Source organism: Numida meleagris, chromosome 5, assembly GCF_002078875.1.
Source record: "Numida meleagris isolate 19003 breed g44 Domestic line chromosome 5, NumMel1.0, whole genome shotgun sequence".
NCBI classification, from domain to species: domain Eukaryota; kingdom Metazoa; phylum Chordata; class Aves; order Galliformes; family Numididae; genus Numida; species Numida meleagris.
This window is the reverse complement of record NC_034413.1, coordinates 57,465,291-57,485,275: the sequence shown is the minus strand read 5'-3', so window position 1 is coordinate 57,485,275 and position 19,985 is coordinate 57,465,291. Positions and strand designations below refer to the sequence as shown.

Sequence of the window (19,985 nt, the reverse complement as noted above, 5' to 3'; positions counted from 1 at the left end):
CCCTCATCCTGGCACCACTGATGCTGGGAACCCCCTCTTCTTCCATGTCCAGCCCCAGGAGGCTCAGACCAGCACTGGGGGATGCACTGGCTGCATCAAGATCAGATGCATCCTTCAGATGGCTCCAGGTACATGTTCGTGTGCCAGGGCCGTTATGCCCAGACCCCGTGACTCCTTCTCTTTACTGCAGGATATCCTCACAGCACAGCCATCACAGAGACCCTTGTCATGGGGAATTGAGTCCCAAAATCCAACATGGAAAATAAAAAACCCAACGAAATAGTCAGGAAGGCAGCTGATGGCTGTCCAAGCGTACCCGAGGCAGTGGGTCTCTGCATTGCGGTGGCTGCTGTTGCTGAATGAGGATTTGGGTCCTGGGTTAAACGTCCTGAGGACCTGTCGCAGAGCTCACTGCAGGTTGGGGAGCTGGCGGAGGGAGTCAGCTGTGGCAGATGTCAGCAGTGTCCTCAATGCGAAAGATGGAGACTGGTGTTTTCCTACCCCTGGGAAAGGCTATAATCCAGCCTTAACAAAAACCCAAGACAAAACAAAGTCTTTTTTTCCCCCTGGAGCAAACTATTCTTTTTTGGCTGTGAAAAAAAAATAAAAATCTCCATAGTTGGTCTTTGCCATGTCAGTAAGGGTGGTGAAGGGTTTTGTCCCCAGTCCTCCTGTCCCAATATATGCCTGCTTCACTCTGGGGAGTGATGGAGCATGTATGGAGCTGATTCAGATGGAACACCTCTGTAACTCTCTTCCCTGCTCAGTCTGGCAGCTCTCCCCCTGCTTACAGTGAAGCCCTCAAATTGCAGGTTTCCAGGCAAGGAGGAGAAGTCACATCTGTGCACACGCATGCACACCACAGACGCATCCACACCCACATGGGTGATGTTCAGAGTCTCACTTGTCCAAAACTCAGATTTCTGACCTCCCAAGTCAAGAGGAGCTGCATTGAGAAGGGTACGTCCCCCTTCTGGATTGTTTCTTTTTGATGTTCACGAATACTGTGGGGAGTATTCATGCCGTTGCAGAAGCTTTGTGTCCCTCCCCAGCTCATCTCCAGGTGCGCAGTGAATCCTCCTCCTCCTCTTCCTCCTCCTCGTCTTCCTCCCAGCATGGTCCAAATCTGCTTGGATCGGGGTGGTCATTTGGGACGGAGATAAGATTGACTTGAATGCATCCCAGTGATACAGGGAAGGAACTCCAGAGGAATGGAGCAAGGAGGGGAGACGCTGAAGGCTGCAAGGTTTTCTCTCCAGACCCTTTGGAAAATGACTAGCTAATGAAAAATCAAAATTAAAAAAATGAAAAATTAACCCCGCCGCAACCCCTACTAGAAAATCACCAACTCAGAGAGCTTTCTACATCAGCATGGGCTCTGCTCGGTGGCAGGGGTGCGCAGGCAGTGCAGGGAGAGTTGCGGGACGGCGGAGCACCTGAAGCTGGCTTGTCTCTGGCTCTGTCCTTTCCTTGCTGAGTCCTTGTTGTCAAGACACTGCTGTAGATTCCGAGTCCTCAGTCTCTTCAGGGTTTGTATTTCTCTTTTCTTCTTTCCTTTCTTTTTACTTTTTCCTTTCTCTTTTCCTTTCTCTTTTCCCTCTTTTCTTTTCTTTTCTTTTCTTTTCTTTTCTTTTCTTTTCTTTTCTTTTCTTTTCTTTTCTTTTCTTTTCTTTTCTTTTCTTTTCTTTTCTTTTCTNTTTCTTTTCTTTTCTTTTCTTTTCTTTTCTTTTCTTTTCTTTTCTTTTCTTTTCTTTTCTTTTCTTTTCTTTTCTTTTCTTTTCTTTTCTTTCCTTTCCTTTCCTTTCCTTTCCTTTCCTTTCCTTTCCTTTTTTTTCCTTGTGGATTTTTCTTTTTTACTTTTCCTTTCTTTACTTCTCTTTTTTTCTTTTCCTTTCTCCTTTTCCTTGTCCCTTATTTATCTTTTTTTTCTGTTCCTCTTTCTCTTTTTTCTTTTCCTCTCTTTTATTCTTCTTACATGAGATGAAAGGAATCGGAGTCCTGGGGCGCAGGGAGGTGCGGAGGGGAGGGTGGGAGGGAGCCTGGGTGGGTGGTGATGGGGCAGAGGGAGGGGATGCGACTTCACTCCACATTGCTGCTGTCAAATGCGTGACACTGCAGGTCTCCGCTCAGGTAGTCAGTCCCCGGCAGCTTCATGCCATATTTGTCCACACACCAACACAGTCCACGCTTCCGGCCCCGGGAGGGCTTGCACTGGGGAGAGACATACAAGGGATGAGGAGCTTGCCACCATCCTCCACTGCACCTTTGTGCTAGGACTGAGGCCTTGAGCTTTGCCTCTTTTATTTCATCACCTCCATCTCCCAGCCTGGAGCTCTCCACTTCCTTCTACCCCACCAGCTCCTGCAGGATGCTAGACTCAGGCTGGACCATGCCCTGAGCCACCAAGGCCACCCCCCCCCAACCATGCCTGGAGAGGCTTACAGCAGTCTCCCCACTAGCCCAGTGAAGGAGAAACCTCCATTCTCTCCATCTGGGGTGGTAGCAGAATAAAGCCTCCCTGTGTTGGGAGCATCCCTGCCTCTGCGGGGCTCTTACCTGCTTCCTCTTGTAGAATCCCTTTCGGTCGCAGTTGGGGAGGTGCACAGCACGGGGGACCATCCTCTGGCTGCTCTTCAGCTCCTGCAGGGAGGCCTCCATGTGCCTGCGGCAAGGGCCCTGCGAGGGAGGAGTGGGGTATGTTAGGCAGGAAGCCTTGAGCTGCAAATGTCCCCTGGTCCCTCCTACCGGTACCCCCTGCCAGGGGCACAAAGCCCTCCCACAGTCCCCCATTCCATGGGGCGAAGTGGGCAGCACCCACCAGCTCAAACTCTTGCCGGAGCTCGGGGATGACAACGCGGGGATGTGCTGTGTTCTCTGCCATGCCCACAAACTTGGCCAGAGTCAGCTTCTTCCGGCGGTCCTTCTTCAGGGCCTCAGCTTTGAGGTCAGAGAGGCGGCCGTGCTTGGGCCGGTAGGCCTTGGGCGGGTAGGTCTCCTCCGTCATCTCCGATGTGGTCGGCTCCTCATGCTCACGGGATTCCCGTTCTGGAAGGAAAGGGATTCAGAACTGTCAGGTGTCCAGCAGCTGACAAGGATTAACTTGCCCAGTCCTTGGGCTTGCCCAAGGATGCCCTTCCTGAAAGACTTTCTCCAGCTCCTTCCTACAGCTGAGATTTTATCCTAATGTTTGGGACTTGGTGTGTATTTTGTGTGATCCCAAGCTCAGGTCAGGAAAGTATCTTCTGGGCATGGAGGAGCTGGGGGTCTAGAATGGGATCCTACATACCATTGTTTGCAGTGTTTCAGTAGAGAAGGACTGGTTATCTGGATGGTTATCCCTCATCCAGAAAAAACCAGAGGGGCCACAAAATGTGTGGGAGAAGCCCTTCTTTAGCAATGACAGGAGGATTAAGTGATAAACTCACATCTCAGCCTTGCAGATGCAAGAACAAAAGCCAGGGACGCTCAAAGATGAGATGACTCCAAAGTCAAGGACTATCAATTAACAAAGCTGCCACACTGCTGGACAGACACATTGGTATTGATGCTGAAGACACTTGACCAGAGTCCTCAGCCAGCAGCCACACAGGTAAAGCCAGAGGTAATGCGGAGTAATGCAAAGTAATGCCGCCTGACCATAGCTGCCACTGATGATACCAAGGGCAAGAGAGGAGCACACTTAGGCTCTGCCCATGGCCCCGTGCACCCCCTCACATCGCCTCAGCATGACCTGTGCTGGATGGATGCAGTCAGGAGCCCTACACGGATATATATAGGAGAGAGCTGATGACAGTCTAAACTTAGCTGACTTGTGACCTTTAGTACAGCCACCAGAGTGAAAAAGGGCTATATCTGGACTAAATCTGAATACGGTTTAAAACTCCTGAGGCTGCTGGTCTCCCAGCCCTTGGTTCCCAGGGGACCAGTGCTGATGCTGCCAGGTTTGTGCTGGGGCCAGCAGGCAGGCATGGGGGAAGCCACTGCAGCAGGATGACAGGCACTAAAGGAGCTGAAACAACAAGGTAGACAGGAGTGTCCCCTCAGATGGCTGCCCTACCAGGCTGCACAGGGGGTGGCCCTGGAGGTGGGGACAGGCTGGTCACTGGGCTCCCACTTTCCAAAACTGGTAAGTTTTCCATGGACACTTATTTATTAAGGCAGCCTCCTTTTTCCTTCTTCCACAAGAACGGAGGTTGATCAGCATACCAGACTCAGCACCCTCCTAACTACTCAAAGCAACACAAATGACCCCATCCATCATCCCTGGGACTCACACGTATCTCCAGGACAGGATCCTCTTGCCAATTTGCCCCATGACATTCATGTGCCCATATTTTTGCCTTGTTGCAGAATTTCAAAATCACTCCTCTATTATAAGGGGATGATGGACAGGAGATAGGGAAAAGATTGATGACATTGGGAATGTACAGAGTGTAGCCGAAATGCACAATTTGCCACAAGATGCTGCTGCAATCCAAGGTCTGAAAGGAGCCATGAGACACCCTAAGCAAACAAGTCCTCCCACAGCAATGACACACAATGCCACCTCTGTCCCTGGAGTCCCCCTGGCACTAACTGCTAGGGCATCTCCCTGGGCTGCCCTATGGTAGAAGGCAACCCTACAATTACATGACAGGTTGCAGCTCATTACCTGTGCAGTAACAAATAAGAGAGGCACAGTTACCTGGACAGCCTGAAATAACAAACAAACAGGACACAGCAGCGAGGATTCAGAGAAACAGCACAGAGTGTCCAGTCCCCAGGATTCATGGTGCACTGGGTGTTTGCAGTAGCATGTGTCCGCTCATATGGTCAGCAACTTGAGCTTCTGCAAACACCTTGTTCCTTTGCTTCCTGCAAGCTGCCAGAAAGCCAGAGTGGGCTGGGAGCCAGGGGCTAATGTGGAGCCCTTTTGGCAAGGGCAGATGAGAAGGAAAGGAGCTCGGTGCTCTGCAGAGGGAGACAAGGACTGGTGAGCACTGAAAGCTGCCCAGCTCCCACCTGAGACCACCTCTTCCTGCAGAGCAGAAGAAGCATCTGGAACAGACCCCTTTCGACTCCCTTGGCATGCACAGACAGCCATGGAGGAAGCAACAGTGCCTGGTTTAGGTCTTTATCTCCCAGTGAGAACTCCAAAGATCCCTTTTCTCTGTCTCTGGTGATTTTTAACCTGATTTCCTCCAACAACAAGGCTGAAGCTCATGCACCTGTCCATCTGTTCCCTAATTGGATACTAACAAGCCAATTTTGACAAACTGAAGGGCAGAGGTCTCTGACATACAAACTCCTGACAAGCTCTGGGCAGATGGTGAGAGACCTTCATTGTGTCAGCACGAGGGGATCAGCAGAGTTGGGGCAGCATTGGCTACCCCCAGTCCCTCCCTTGCCCCTCAGCCATCTGATCTGCATCGACCTGCAGCCACCCCATGCCACTGGGAGCATGTCAGCATCTCCAAAGAATCACCCACCAGCCCATCCTCACCCACTGGCTCGTTCCTCAGCCACCACCTGCCACCCAGGGCAGGCGCACGGCAGGCAGCATTGACACCACCGCGTGTCTGCTCCCAAGGAGACGCTGGAGGGAGGAACACCCAGTTTCTCCAAAAGAGCTCTAATTGCATCCATCTGAGATTCAGGAAGGAGGAGTTTCTCCTCCCTCACTGTCACCATCTGGCCTGATGCACTGCCCCTTCCTGCCTACAGCCAGAGCCAACTCCCATCCACTTTGCCAACCTGGTGGTTGGGTTGCAGGCAGGCTGTATGTAGAGGCAGGGTATGCTACATCTCCCTAGTCTCAGCTCAGCAGGCAGCAGGAGGTGGGTGGGTGGGTGGCTGAGTCTCACCACTGCCATCCCTTTTCCACACTGCTTGCGAGGACGTCACTTCTCAGCAGATGTCCCAGGCTTGACAGCCTCACTGAAGACTGACATTGCTGAGGATACTGGCTAGCCTGGAGGTGGGACTCTGGCTGCAGCCATCTCAAGGGAATGGTGATCCTATGGCCGAGGCAGGAGACTGAACTCAACTCAGAGCCACCTCACGACTTTGTTTCTGGTCCTGGTGCTATGGTGCCCATGGAGGAACCAAAGAAAGAGCAGAGAGCAGCTGGAGACCAGCCTGCAAGGCTCCAGCGTGAGTCAGGTCAGCAGAAGTGCTGTGTTGCTGATGTCCTAATTGGTGCAGGTTCCCATCAGCCCTGGGAGGCACAAGGTACCCTTAGCTGAGCGTGGGCTGTCCCCTGCCTAGTGGCTGAAGGCTTAGCATCAGGGCTGGCCAGGTTCTCTAGCAGTCCTTCCCTCCAGGAACTATTTCCACCCTTCCAGTGTAAACGGGACACAGAGCAGCAAAATACTGGTCACATGGAAGCCACAAATTCCTTCTGCTGTCCTCGACAGTCACCGCCTGGAACAGCCTGTGCTCCTCGTCATACCTGGCCCCAGACCAGCCCCGCCACTTGTGCTCCAGAGGTTTTAGACACATGTGAAGCCCACACAGCATGTGCGTGTGCACGGAGGTGAGTGAGAATGCTGTCTCCCTGCCCGTTCGCAGTGCAGAGCTGAGCAGGAAGTGTTTTCCAAATGACTGGGAGGCTTGAATTTTCGTAACAAATTTCCATTGGTTTCTGGCAGGAAGGTAGGAAAAGTACCTATTGACTGCTGCTGCTAATGATCTGTGCTCATTACATTCACAGGCCACTGCTAGGGAACTTGCTGTCCTGTTCAAAAACTGGAAAAAAAACCATGTGCGCCTAAGAACTACAGGCACGACCACTGTCTGCGATCTTGCTCAACAGCCTACTTGATTACTATCATGATTATTACTATTTACAGCACGAGCACTAACATAACACACCATTTAAGCAGGAAGGTGCTAAAAAAAGACATAACAGGGATCTTAGTTAAACTTCAGCATGGGAACGACAGCATTTCTCCATCCTCCTCATCCTTTCTGCTGCTGCTTCTGGCTGGGCAGCATAGGGCAGCTTCCCTTGGCTGCTTGTGGCTGGAAGAGGAGGAACATTGGTGCTGCCCCTGAGAGCAGCATCAACACTTGCAGGTCATGTAAAAGATGTACCTATTTTTCTTTAGATTGGGTTTTACGCAGGAATTCTGGGAATTCTGCAGGAATTCTTGTGCATTTCCCCTATTTGTCCTCACTCCTGACACACACTAAAACCTGGGATGGACAGGTAAGTTCCTCCCCAGCCTACACTTGCATCTGTTACCATAAGAGGAAAGTAAAAATCCCTCCTTTAGCATACCGGGACAGTGCTGGCATTCCCAATGGGCAGACAGGGATGGGATGCAGAGCAGGAGGGTCAGCTCATCTTGCGCCCTTTGGCAGCCAGAGAGCACAAATGAGCAAAAGCATTCCTGAGCTCCCAAGAGGCCATGGGGACCAGCCCATTCACCGCCCTAATGAAGAAAAGCTCGCTTACATTCCCACAGCAGGCACAACTCACAGCATGGCGATGAATGACCCCCAGCCCTGCCTGGATGAGCACAGAGCCGGCTCCGGCAAGATGCCCAGGGCTGGGGTCACTGCCATGGACCACCGCCCGGTGAAGTCAGGCAGTGATCTCAGGCGGCCGTGGCGGCCATCCAGCCGAGGAGGAGGAGCAGTCAGGGCCACAGATGCAGGCTGCAGCCAGTCCCTCCACTAGCCCGGGGCGTTGGCTGCAGGAGAGCCAGCTGCAATGTGCCTTGGACTTTTGATGAACTTTTGTGCTTTTGTGGGGATTCAGTGGTGGGTCGGTGTGGGAGCATGCTGGTGATGCTTGAAGGCGATGAGAGACTGGGAGGAGGCACCACACACTGAGAAGGGCTGGAAAACAGCAGCCTGGCTTGGAGTGGACAACCTCTGCCGATTGCCATCTCACCTCCTCTGAGTCTGCAAAATGTGCAACAGGCATTTACAAGAGACCTGACACCGAGGCTTTTGGATGGCTAAGCATCATGTCTAGGTCACTGTGGGATACTGCACTCTCCAAACTGTAACCAGCCCCATCATTTGGCTAAGGTGCTGATTTTAGGGTGGAACACCACATTTCCGGAGGCCCCAGTATCTCCTTCTGTGCCTACAGTGGTATCACTTAAGTTGAAGTTAAGAAAGCTAAATCCCATCACCTCTTCAGTATGGGTCTATCTGCAACTTGTGATGCAGCTCTCATGGGAGGCTGTGCCAAACTGTCTTACATACACAGGTGCACCGTTAAGAAAACTTAGACTCTATTTCCTTCACTGGGAATTCGCCGAAGATCTGCCAAAATAAGCAAATTACCTTTGTGACACGCAGACTGATGCAAGGAAGTCTTTAGTAGTCAGAACACTGTGAAGTGCCCACAAAAAAAAATCCATTCTGCTCCACCATGCCCAGTCCCCTGCTAAGGATACAGGAGCAGAGTCTAAATAGTCCATAGACCACAGCCCAAAAACCACAGATGCTTTTGGAAAAGAGTTCTGGGGTACCTTGGTGCCTTAAATCCCTATGACAGCATGGAGAATGTCTCTAGAACCTCACATTCTTGCACCGCAGAGACAATATTTAAGAGAAGTCTATGGCTTGGTGGGACCAAGCTCAGGGAGGTGATGGAAAAGCAGCCAGACTGCTGGAAGTACTCAACCCTCGGTTAAAACTTATCTCATTTTATTAAGCTGAGACCCAGCAGGAATGCTCAGGAATACCTGAAGAGCCTTGGAGACAGATGGCAAAGGGATGTACTACGCTGGGGCTTTTTTCCCTCAAGGTATTGCTTGGGCTTTGCTGAAATAGCCTGGAAGACCAGCTCTTTTCTCAGGAGATTAATGTCTCAGTAGAAACCTGTGGATGCAGATTCTGCTGCATCAGCCAGGGCTCACCTGCAGAGCGTGAATATCAGGTGCTTGGTTGCCCCCAGGTTCACATAGGATTCATGGGAAAGGGAGATCATTGTCCTGATGACCTTGGTGTCCTCACACTAAGCCGGATGGAGGAGAAATGCAGCTCAGTATGTGGGAAGGAGCTCTCAAGGGAACCAGCTCATATTTAGGTCTTCTATGGAAGCACAGGGCCTATCTGTAGGAACGGATCTCCGGGTCAGCACTAGTTCTCTGCAGTGCCAGCAAATGCCAAGGAGGTGGGAGAGGTAAAGCTGTGGCAGCTAGAAGCATACAGGAGGATCAGTGCAGCTGTGTGCCAAATGATACTTCCCTGAGCTGCCTTTCCTTGCTGCAGCCACAAAGAAGAACTCTCTGGGAGCAGCTCTCCAGAGCAAGTAGAAAAGTAGGCTTAGATATGGGTAGCTCCATGACAACATTTCCTTCCCTACGTGTTGCTAGCTGTTAGTTCAGCAGGCTCCAAGCATCCACGCTGTGCTGGAAAAGCCAGACTTGGGTATATCAACTGGTGAGTTGGGCAGTTTCTGACCTGGGATGCAGAAGCAATGACTGGGGATCACCAAGAGGTGGTGTCTTTGATTTGGCTCTTTCTCTCCAGAGAGCTCTCAAATCTGAGGTCAGTTCTCAACACTGGCTAGAGATTTTGCAATGTGTATACAAGGCACACAAAGCTGGGGTGAGGTCTTGTGGTCAACAGACAGTGTGACCAGATTTGCGGTTAACAGTGGCAGTCCAATCTTTTCTGGAAAGGTGGAACCTAAAATACTCAACAAGTAAATGAGCTAGGAAACTTTCTAGTCTCTTCTGAAAAAATGAACAAACATCCATTCATCTCAATTAAGTGATGATGATGTGCACCATCCTGAAAATCGCAGGCACATTTCCTGAACAAAGTTATCTGCCAGGGAACTGAACTGGCAGGTGGAGAGGAAGGAAGTATTTCAGGATCAGATTTACATCAAAAAGCTCCTGTAGCTGATGCACTGATGATAGGAAGATAAAACATATTTCCTTCACATCATCTGGAGTCTGCAGATGTTTCCCATTCCATATGCTGAAGCTGCAGAAGAAGCTGAGAGATAAATTGAAGGATAATCCAGAGAAATCTAAATAAATCATCTCGCAATACCATAGTGACCAAGACATACTTTTTCTTCCTGGAAAGGATGAAATCACTGAGTCTTTCTTAGTCTTGTATGCTTTCCAACAAATCCACCCTAGTGGCGGATTCCACTGGTTGCAATAAAGGCATCGAAAAAGATACCACGCTGCCAAGGAACTAAGAGCAGAAAAGAGTGAAGAAGGAAAACTCAGGAAAGAAGACTGCATGACTGACTGAGTAACTAATGGTAAAAGTGAGGAAAATCTGGAGAAGCTCCTGACAAACATCATTCAATTGTTTACTGACAGTTTCTCCAAGAGGCTTAGCTGTGACAAAAGGAAAGGAAATCCCTTCATGGAAAACAAAAGTGCTTTCACATCTTCTGAATGAAAACAAAAGGCACTGAACTGCTCATCTGGCTACCAGCTGAGATGACCCGAAAAGCAACTGCTGTTGGCTGCTGTTGGGGTTCTCTTCCAACCCTTCACACCTCCTTACTTCATAAGGAAGAGAAAGCCAAGCCTTTTGCCTCCCTCTAAAAGGAGGTGAAGGTGTGTTAGGTGGAATCTGGAGATGCACCTGCTTCAGGTGCTGAATGAGAACTGGTCAAACCCCAGAAATATTTCACACGTGCAGCTATGACTGCAACCTCCCGCTGAGCCTGGATGAGTTTCTAGGCCTTCAGCCTGGCTTTCACAGCTCTGCCTTAAACCAGATGGAAAAGATCTGTGAGATCATTCATTGCTCATCTCTGTGTCAGCACCAGATGACACATCGTCACATGCACATGTACTGTCCGACCTGACTTTTATAAGCTTGAGTGATGAGATTTCCACCTCTGCCCTCAGGCCTCCCTTCTGCTTCCTCAGTGGCTCCTTCTGTCAGAAAGCCGGGCTGGGTAGGCCTCACCATTATTTCATCTCTCGATTCACCTACGTAGTACCACAAAACAGTACCAGAAGTTTGACAAAGTTGCTAAGAAGAAACTTGCTCAAGCCTGATCTGAACTGCTGCTCTTGTCCCTCCTTGCCTTCTCCCTTCCTGCACTGTATCGTGGTATAAACCATCTGATTTCTTTTGGTCCATCAGTATGTAAGGATGCTTTTCAATGTTAAAAGCCATCAAGATTTCCTCGATGGAGCAAAGTATACAGGACTCCATTTTGGGGTCTGAAACTCAGATCACTCTAACAGGTCTTGAGTCTTTCCAGAACTAATTCCCCGTTGCACTTTGCTGTTTTTTTTCCCACAACTTCAAGCCTCCCTTGCAGTTATAAAATAAAAGAACTGAATACTGAAATGGCTATGAAATGATGCAGTAAAAATTCCCCCTTCTGCTATTTCTTCAGGAAAGTGGGAGCCACAAATGAAAGAGAAAGTTACAGCCACATGTACGTCTACTGTGATTGCTACATGGTAATGAGATTTCCTAATAAAACTTTTTTTTTTTTTCCACTTTTCCTGCATCTCTTTTAAATTAAAAAGTGAAAGCCAGGTTCCATCACCATTCACTGGCTTAATTACTGGGGTTTCATCATTAGTTCAATGCATAACATCTAATTTCTTAGGCAAGAATAATGAAAGGGTCTGTTGATTCAATTATCTTTGGAGGGCAACTGCCACCTGAATTTGGAAAAAGAAAATATTTATACTGGTTTTCTACAAAAAGAAAAAAAAAAAAACTATCGGTCAACTTTGCCCCCAATGTTACCTTTAAGATACATTCCTTCTCGTTTAGCTGGAGGATCATTTCTTTAAGTATCTGTCAGGATTACCTTCTCCCCCTTAAATAGCAACCAGACAAGCTATCTCCATCAACATAACAATTATCTCCATCAGTGAACCAGCTGTGTCCATCCAACAAGCAAACAAACCAAACTCTGCAATAACAGCCCTCAAGGCAGGCATCTTTTAAATGCTTTCCAATCCTACAACAGCATTTCTGGGTTTTCCTCTTCAGTCTTTTGAGGACTGAGGTAGCTGGCTCCCACAGAGGGGATTATGTGCCTATGTTGCTCTGGGTCTCAGTCACGGGAAAAAGGCACACAGAATCTTTCAGGATCAAGCCTTGCTTGGGAATGATGTGCAGCCAGTGGAGCTTGGATCTCACTGCAGATGTAGCTCGAGGCATGTGTGGCCCTCCAACCAGAAGCTAGTGGCTATGTGACATGGACTGATGGGCAGTTTGCACACTTGTCCTGGAAACACCCTAAGCAGACAGCAGATCCACCAGAACATGCTGAGAAATGGCTTCCTTGAGAGCAAACTTGCCCACATCAAACCACCAAGAGTCCCAAATTTCTGCAAACACATTATGCTGGCTCCTGCTAGGATTAACTGTGAGCAGGTGGATTGACATAAACACTAAGGGGTCCCCTTAGATCACCACCATCAAAGAGCCACTTCAAAAACAACATCTTGCTGAGAGTTGCCTTGGCTACACAGCTGAAGGAATAGAAAGAGAGTGTTCGGTGGGGGAGCAGTGGGGAGAGGACAGGGGATTTCACTCCTTCATCATCAGATGTGATGTGACCTTTCCCAGACAGGCTGACACACAGTGTGACCTGTGCCTGGCTATCTGCAGTGGCATCCCTGGGGCCTGGGAGCATGAGCACAGCTGCTCTGCGGTCTTCTGGCCTCGAGCACATAGCCCTGGGGACACGCAACGTTGGAGGTTGCCCTCTCCTCCTTGCAGCAGAGCATCCTTGTGCTTTTTGCTACACCTGTCCTGAGGACAAACAGATTATACCAATCTTTTTTTTTTTTTACCTGTAAAAAGCCTCCTTACTATGTCATTATTATACAGGCTGCCAGGGTGTTCACCCAGGCCAAACTCTCTGGATCATCCCTGACCTCCACATGCACCCTATCTTCAGGTCCTGCTTCTTCCTCCTCCTCGACACTGGAGGTTATTTCTCCTGTCCTCAGCTTGCCACATCTCACCAAACTTGCCATCTTTTCCTAATTCAGGTCTTGTTTCCCAGTTTCCCAAAGGCCACAAGTTACTATGCTGGCAAAGAGAAGCTTGCGGACTCCCAGCACCAGGTACCACATCCATCCCCCTGCACGTGTCCTCCAGCCCTGGCATGGGGCAGTAGATGGATGGACAGCCAGACAGAAGGTGGATGGACAGCCCTCAGCAAGCCACAGCCTGTCCACACCTTCACTGGGGTATCTCTGGTTACTCAGGCTGTCAGAGTACTTAACACAGACTTAGTCCCTCCAGAAAATACAGCCCACATCCAAACACGGCATGTGAGCACAGATCCATGCAGCTGGCACGGAGAACTATCTTGCCTTTATCTCCCCTTACCTCCTGTTGATATGCTCACCTGCTGCATCTCATCTCTCAGTCCTCGGTGGGAGGAAGGAGTTGGCTGCTCTATGTGTCAGTATCTGATCTTTATGGCCAAACACCCATGTTCTAGTCATTAAGCAGAACCACGTAAGAGAGATCTATGCGTGCTTCCAGAAAGCCATTCTGCCCCCAGAGACAAAAATGCTGCGTGTGTGTTTGCGCCCATTAAATGTTTGTGCAGGCGTGTGTGGGTGTGTGAACATGGGTACATGTGTGTGTATGTTCACATGCGTATCTTCCCTGCGCATAATAACTCTGCTGCTCGGCAGCCCACGTTGAGGGGCAGGTGTACTCAAACCGAATTCCCCTTTCATTTATGTCTGACCTTGAATTTGCACTACTAAGTGCCTGGGAAAAAATACAGGCAAGATTTGCCATGCCATGGGCCATTTTATCTGCCCTGAGTTAGTGCAGGTGAAAAACAAGTTACAGCACTTCTCAGCAACTTGTCCTGTGCTGCTGGGCTTCCCAGTTTGGGTGAGGAGCACTGGGAAGCACCACTGCCATAACAACTTGGCGCAGAGCCACTCAGTTAAGTGCAGTGAGCAGAGCTCGCAGCGGACGTTAGGAGGAAGCAGAGCACCGTGCTCTGCATGCAAGCACAGCCGACTCACTGCCTCTCCTCCTCCCTGCTGTACTGACATGCGTGTGCCAAACGTGTGCCGGGCACGGGATGCTGGTACGCGAGCACTGACGGCAGGAGGCACACTGCCTGCCTCCAGCATCCCTCCTAGCTGCGGCGGCTCCCATGTAAGGCCAGCCCCAGCACTGCAGGCAGTGGTACAGCTCCGGGCGGGCTCCCTGGGAGCCGGTCCAGGCTGACAGCCGTGCGCGGGAGCTTGGAGTTGCTCCATCACTCGCGCACGCACGCACGCACAGAGCCACGTCTCTGCTCCGGTGAACTTTGCTGGCACCAGGCAGGAATTTCGTTTGGATCAGCTACTTAATATTCTTGCTCCTTCCTTAGAAACCAGGCTGCCGAAAAGTCTCTCCAGCCAAGGCCCCTCCTTTCCTGTTTGAACCACCCCACCGCTCCCACCCCCAGACATGCATACCACAGAAACCCAGCTTTCTTGCTGGCACCTGAAGGATTTCACCTTTTTTTTTTTTTTTAAATATATTGCTATTGTTGTTGAAACTTCAGATGAGAAGAAAAATGGGGTTTTTCCTGTTTTGGACAGAAGGCTTTGCAGGCCTGTTGTGTAGCTTTTGCCTTGACAGCTCGGAAGCTGCTTTGCACAAAGGACCCTGTGCTTGGCACTGCACCCCAATCCCATAGCTGCTGCCCACCCCAAAACCCTCTGTCCACATCCTGCATCACCAAGCCAAGGGAGAGGGAAGAGAAGCAGGGTGGGGAACGTGTTGGGCTGGATGAGTGACTGCACCCAATGTGAGCTGCAGGAAACCTGGGCTCTGCAGCCCTCCTCCTCCTCCTGCTTCCAGCTGACGCAGCAAAGACAATTTTCTTAGCGCTAATTCTGCAACCCCCCCCCCCTCCCTTCCCCTCCTGGTTATCATTGGCTCACGGTTTCGTGGGGAAACTTGCCAAGTCTCGCTTGCTTTCTAGAAAGAGAAGGAACAGCGGCGGAGAAGGAAATATTTGACAACCTTTGTTTTTCCACCAGCCCGTTCGGGGCGGCAGGCTGCGCTTGGTGCCCCGTGCTCCCGGCGCTCGGCCTGACCTTGCTGTGTCAGCAGGAGGAAGTCTGGCGGGAGCACAGGGCAGCGGAATGGAAAGACGCGGTGAGTTTCAAACAAAACCTAAACCAAACAGAGCAAACCCAGAATCCTGAAGCTTGTGCCATAAATGAAGCTCATTCATGGTTTTTCTTTTTTTTTTTCTTTTTTCTTTTTTTTTCTTTTTACCAGGAACGTCAATTACAGCGCAGCAGCGGTGTTTGGCTTTCGGTAAAGGACAGTGTCTGGCTGCTGTGCCAGCCAGGACTACAGGGACCATCCCGTCACTACCTACACATCAGCCTACTTAAAACAAGCATTACCAAAGCCCTTTAATCCTACATTTGCTTTCATTTCCGACCCATTCGCCAGCCAGCAGCACATCCTGCATAGCGTTTCTCAGCACCGCTGTGCCCAGCTCACAGAAGAGGAAACTGAGGCACAGTGCCCAGGAGCATCCTGTCCCCACGCAAAACATCTGCTCAGCAGCAGAGCCAAGCCCGGCCTCCAGCCCTGTGCTCCTGCACTGTTCTCCTTGCGCCTCCACCTCGGCTATAAGGAGGAAAGCATCTGTGATTTTCAGCTCAGCCAGCGCGGGCGCACAAATAGATAGAAATGCAGTTAGATCTTGTCCTTGCCACTGTCCCGTAGTTCATTTTGCAGAGTGCTGATTCTTTTTCAGTGGTTCACAGCTCAGGGCCAATTTTGGTCACCGATAGATCGGAGGACCCAGCCAGCTCCCCCAGCACACAGCCCTGCACTGCTGGCCAAACTGGCAGAGGCCGGAGAGTTCAAGTCAAACTTCATTTCTTTCCTTGCCCCGTTGCTTAGGAACACGCCTATGAAAATATACTTTGTTCTCACACGCTACCAGCCGAATGCCAAGAGAGTTTTTTCCTTCTCCCATCCTCAGGAATTCCTGATTTATTTTTTATTTTTTTTATTTTTTATTTTTGGCAAAGCTGGGGAGAAACCTGCCGCTCTGCCTCCTGCAAAGCCTCCCCCAGTGGGGTTCAACCAAAACCCTCTGAAATGTACACTTGGGGAGTACAGACTGAAAGCTCAGATGGTGTCAGCAGCGGTTTTGCAACAAACCTGCATCCTCTGTTCTACTGCCCTCCTTCCAAAGGTGCTCCCACCCCAAGCTAACCAAAAGCAGTGATGTTACCAGGGGACCAGGCATACTTTGCGTGCAGAGCACCTGCTAAAGGACCAGACTCCTTGGGCAGGTGCAACAAAAGGAGATTCATGCAAGAAGCCAAAAGACAAAGCATTGTTGGGTGCTTCAGACTGCACGGGGCACCCTGGCTATGGGTGCAAGGCTCAGCTCCGCTCTCACTGCAGGGTTCACTGTCCCAAGCATGCTGCCCGCCTCCTGGACATTCAGCCGAGGTAAATAAACACGGCGGGTGACATGCTGCGGGATGCTCTGCATAGCTCACCCGGGACCGGGTTCTGCACTGCCTCCTGTGCTCCTGGCTTCCCACTCCGCGCCCCATATGCCCCGTGGCTCTTGCTCCATCCAGATCCCTTGCAGAAGGCCGAGCTCAGCTTTGCTGTTTCTGGTCAGTTTTAAGGGGAGGACGGACACTTTTTGTCATTTGGAGCGGGGAAGGTGATATGTCGGTGTATATACACACACACAGAAATTGTGTTTGCTCTGAAGGATGGCGCATAACAGCACAAGTAGCAATAAGGAAAAAATACTAAACACATTGAGATTTATTAGGTGCTGGAAAGGAGAAGCGGACTCCCATTGTGCTGGTACAAGCAGGAGCTTGCTAACAAGCAGAAATGACTTTTTCCTGGACCAAGAAGAAGTGGGGGGCTTGGTTCTGTTTTTTTTTTTTTTTTGCCAAGTAGCTTCCTGGGTCCCTTGAACACCTCCCTGCCCCCCTGTATGCCATGGCAGAAACACAGAAGTGTTGCGTGGGGGGAACCAACCCTGAAGCAGTCACAGCAACGGGAGTGCAGTGAGCACACATGTGAAGCAGCACTTGCGTTTGTGCTTTTGTCACGTGCAAGGTGCAAGCATTTCAGCTTGGCTTTGCGCTAGTGCTACCACGCCAGCCTTCATACTTGCTTTTAATGTGTTCTTTCTGGCTGTTAGCTACACTGACATTCGTTTTTGCATTTGGATTCCCCGTTCCTAATGCACCTGCTCTTTTCACCTCCCAGAGCTAAAGCCCTTTGCCCAACAAAGATGTCCAGCAGCAGGCAACCAGGAGCAGGCTGCAGCAAGGGGAAAGAGGGAGGCTGAGCGCCAAAGCTGGAGAATTTGGGGGATGCAAGGGGTGCCTTGCCCAGAAGGATCCTCTGGCACTCAAGCTGCAGAGCCCCAGAGCAAGGTGGAGAGAAGGGGGGTCAGGAAGAGGGCAAGGATGGGGATGAAGGAGAGGTGGAAAGGATGCAGCTGGAAAATGGGGGAAGAAAACTCTCTTGGGGATGGGTGAACCCGGAGGCAATGGACGGGGGGGATGTGGGATGATGCAACAGGAGATTCAGCCAGGGCATGGATGGGAAGGACGGGAAAAGTGGCACAAAGGCACGGAAGGGCAGCTGAGGGGATGGAACAAGAGCTGGGGGGGTCGAAGAGCAGCCGGAATGATGGGAAAGTAGCTGGGAAAGTGGTAAAGCAGCAGGGGGATGCCAAAGCAGCTAGGGGAAGTGGTAGTGGTGGAGAGCAACTGGAAAGCTGGAAAAGCAACTGGGGGCTTGGGAAGGCAGCTGATGGAGGATTGGGGAGAGGAAGGGATGGGGAAATAGCTCGAAGGATGCAAGAGCTGCCAAGGGATGTGAGAAAGAGAGGGAGAAGTGGGGTGGAAAGATGGCAAAGCGGCTGGAAGGATGGCAAAGCAGTTGGTGGTGGTGGTGGTGGAGGGGGATGGAAGAGCGACCAGAAAGAACACGGTGGGGAGAGGGGAAAGGAAGAGCAGCTGGGGATGGAAAGAGGGCAGAACGACGGCAAACAGCTGGAAAGGTGGAAAAGCGAGCTGGGGGCACGGAAAAGCACCTGGAACGCTGAAAAATGCAGCCGGAAGGATGGGAAAGCGGCCGGCGGGGGCAGGGAAGAGCAAGCGGAGGGAGGGAGTGGAAAAGCAAGCAGAAAGCTGGAAAGGGAGCAGCCGGGAGGACGGAAAAGCAAAGCGGGAGGGTGCGGAAGCGCTCCCGGAAGAGGGAAAAGCAGGCGGGGATGGAGGGGAGGGGGGCAGCGGGAGGATGGGCGCGGAGGGGAGCGGCGGTTCGGCCGCGGGGCACTCACCGGCCTTGGCTTGCTCGCGGTAGCTCTTCTCGCTGAGGCAGACGGCGGTGCCGTGGAGCAGGGCGTGCAGCGGCTTCTCCTCGCCCTGGCGGGGCAGGCAGCGGAGCCCTCGGGCGCAGCGCTCGGTGTAGACGCCGCAGGGCTGCCCGGCGGGCAGGGCGCAGGTGAGGCAGCAGCCGCAGCCCGGCTCCTTCACCAGCTCGCAGCCCAGCGGCGGCGGAGGGCACAGCGACAGAGCTTTGCCGTCGCACGGTTCGCACTGAACGAAGGAACCCAGGCACCGCGAGAGCCCCGGGCAGGCGCCCAGCAGCACCAGGAGCCGCAGCAGCATCGCGGCGGGGGGATGGATGCTGCGGGACGGGGCGCGGGGCTGCCGCCGGCGGGGGCGGGGAGCGTTTGCTTCCCGCTTGGCCCCTCCGGGAGGGGGGGGGGGGGGAAAAAAAAAAAAGAAAATTGGAGAATTTAAAGAAGAAAAGGTGCTGAAAGCGCAGCCCCTGCTTTCGGGCACCCCAGGCTGAGGGTTATTCTCGAGGTGCGAGAGCCTCCCGCTTTTCTTTTGGCTGTGGGAGAGGGTCTAGGTTTGCTTTGGGTCTTTTTCTTTCTTTTTTCGCCTGGAAATGGGGAATTGCACGGCGATCCGCGGGAGCGCAGAAAGAGAAAGGGAGGGAAGGAGGAGGGAAAGGGAGAGAAGGTTGCACGGGGAGCTGCAGCCTACAGGTTGCAGGGGTTGGGGAGTGGGATGGGACCGCACACACACACACGCACACACGCACCCAAAGGGATGGGAGGAGGCAGGTTGGGAAGGGAGCAAAGTTCCTTGAAACCCAGCGTCCTGCTCTTATGGCATCAAAGAAATCAAGGGGGGGAAAAAAAAAAAGAAAAGCGCAGGAGAAGGAAGAGGGGATGCAAAGCTCCCCTTCCCTCCCCCTTCTTCTGCAGGAGGAGGAGAAGTCTCTCCCGACGCAGCGAGCTGCTGGGAAGCGTGGTATGAAGCAAAGTGGTGTTTCGATCGGCTCTGTTCAACCCTCTCGCTTTCCTCTTCCAAGGTTTGAAAAAAAAAAAAAAAAAAAAAAAAAAGGTGGAGAAAGAGAAAAAGCCCCCCAAAATGGAAAAAAAAAAAAAAAGGAAAAAAAAAAAGGAAAAAAGTTTTCTGCAAAATTGGAGTGTTTGGTTGGAAAGTCTGCAGAGGAGCGGTAAAAAACGGGGAGAAGGAGGGAAGAAAAAAAAAAAGAAAAAGGAAAAAAAAAATCCACTTTGTAGATCTCCCAACACTTTTCCCCTGGAGAAGTTTCTAAAGAGACTGAATACTGCAGAACAGGCTGTCTTTTAAATAGACTGCCCCTGGCTGCCTGCCAGCCCCTAGCTGCAATTTGAGATCCCAATGACACCTCAGCTTGACTGGGTGCCAGCAGCCAGGGCCCTATCAGTGCACACTCGAGCCGGTGGGGGTGGGGTGCGCAGCTTCTGACTTCTGGGCTTCAAACCCCGGGCAGTGATCAAGGATAATATTATGAGGAGAGACAAGGGGAGGAGGAGGGGGAAGGGGAAGGCGAGGATGGGGAGGGGAGAGGCTGGGGGAAAAAATAGTTGGGATCTGCACGGTTTTAAATATATATATATATTTAAATATATATATGGATATATAAAAGGAGAAAAATGGTTGCAGTTGGGTTGCAGGGCGTCTGGGTGAGAGAGCTGTGAGTTTAGGGAG

At 51.2% G+C, this 19,985-nt stretch overlaps 1 protein-coding gene across 1 annotated transcript; it reads right to left on the bottom strand.

Annotated features, from left to right (window-relative positions):
• Positions 1,882-19,582, bottom strand: IGFBP5 (insulin like growth factor binding protein 5). The gene is made up of 4 exons (XM_021398619.1): positions 18,275-19,582; positions 2,819-3,045; positions 2,557-2,676; positions 1,882-2,211 (listed from the first exon to the last, which is right to left on the bottom strand). Exons 1-4 carry the CDS (start codon positions 18,603-18,605, stop codon positions 2,080-2,082), a joined length of 810 nt encoding a protein of 269 aa, XP_021254294.1. The 5' UTR covers positions 18,606-19,582; the 3' UTR covers positions 1,882-2,079.